This window comes from Apaloderma vittatum, unplaced genomic scaffold, assembly GCF_000703405.1.
Source record: "Apaloderma vittatum isolate BGI_N311 unplaced genomic scaffold, ASM70340v1 scaffold30127, whole genome shotgun sequence".
NCBI classification, from domain to species: Eukaryota; Metazoa; Chordata; class Aves; order Trogoniformes; family Trogonidae; genus Apaloderma; species Apaloderma vittatum.
The window spans coordinates 9,411-10,074 of NW_009725045.1; the positions used below are offsets into that span (position 1 = coordinate 9,411).

The following is a 664-nucleotide window of genomic DNA, read 5'->3' on the forward strand; positions in this document are numbered from 1 at the left end:
TGCAGTCTCGCTTGGCTCTGCACAAGCAGTTTGCCTCGCTGGGTGAGTGCCTGGATCCCCTCCCTGAGGCAGAGAGGTGCAGGAGTGGGGTCCTCTTGCTGAAGAGAGCTGACTTGATGTCACTTGTAACGGCCCTGTGGCTCTGCAGTGCCACCCTCGGTGTTCCCAGTTGTCCCCTCTGTCCTCGGTCCTGGGTTTTGGAGGGTCTCCACACATGGGACTGTGACAGAGCTCTTGTGGCCAGCCCTCCGCTGCTCAGGTGGCTTTGTCATTGGTTTCAGAGCACGGCGTCGTGCCAGTCTCCAGCGAGTGCCAGCATCTCTTCCCTACCAAGATAGTCTCACGCCTGGTGAAGTGGGCTGCCATTCCCTTCGAGGATTACGCGGTAGGCTCTGAGCGCGAGGGGGCATCCCTTCCAGCTCCCGCACGGCGTCAGCAGCTGCTCACCCCCTCCTCTGTTCTCGCAGGAGCTGCCCTACACTAAAGATGTGATCGAGGCCGGCTTAGCTGAAGACACTCACCTCTACTACATGGCCCTGATCGAAAGGGGAACAGGTCAGCACGTTTCCTTCCCCTGGCAGCTGCGAGTTTCCACACTGGATGCCCCCAGGGCAGGTTCTGTGGGTCTTCGTGGGAAATCCTTTCCCATGGTCTGTGGGTGATG

At 59.6% G+C, this 664-nt stretch overlaps 1 protein-coding gene across 1 annotated transcript in view; it reads left to right on the plus strand.

The window, feature by feature from the left end:
- THOC5 (THO complex 5) overlaps positions 1 to 664 on the plus strand; it is a gene marked incomplete at its 5' end in the record, with an annotated part of 11,946 nt that overhangs the window by 8,847 nt on the left and 2,435 nt on the right. Inside the window, 3 exons of the mRNA XM_009872765.1 lie at positions 3 to 42; positions 282 to 385; positions 468 to 555. Of these exons, the coding sequence (XP_009871067.1) occupies positions 3 to 42; positions 282 to 385; positions 468 to 555 (232 nt within the window). The remainder of the gene's footprint in view (positions 1 to 2; positions 43 to 281; positions 386 to 467; positions 556 to 664) is intronic.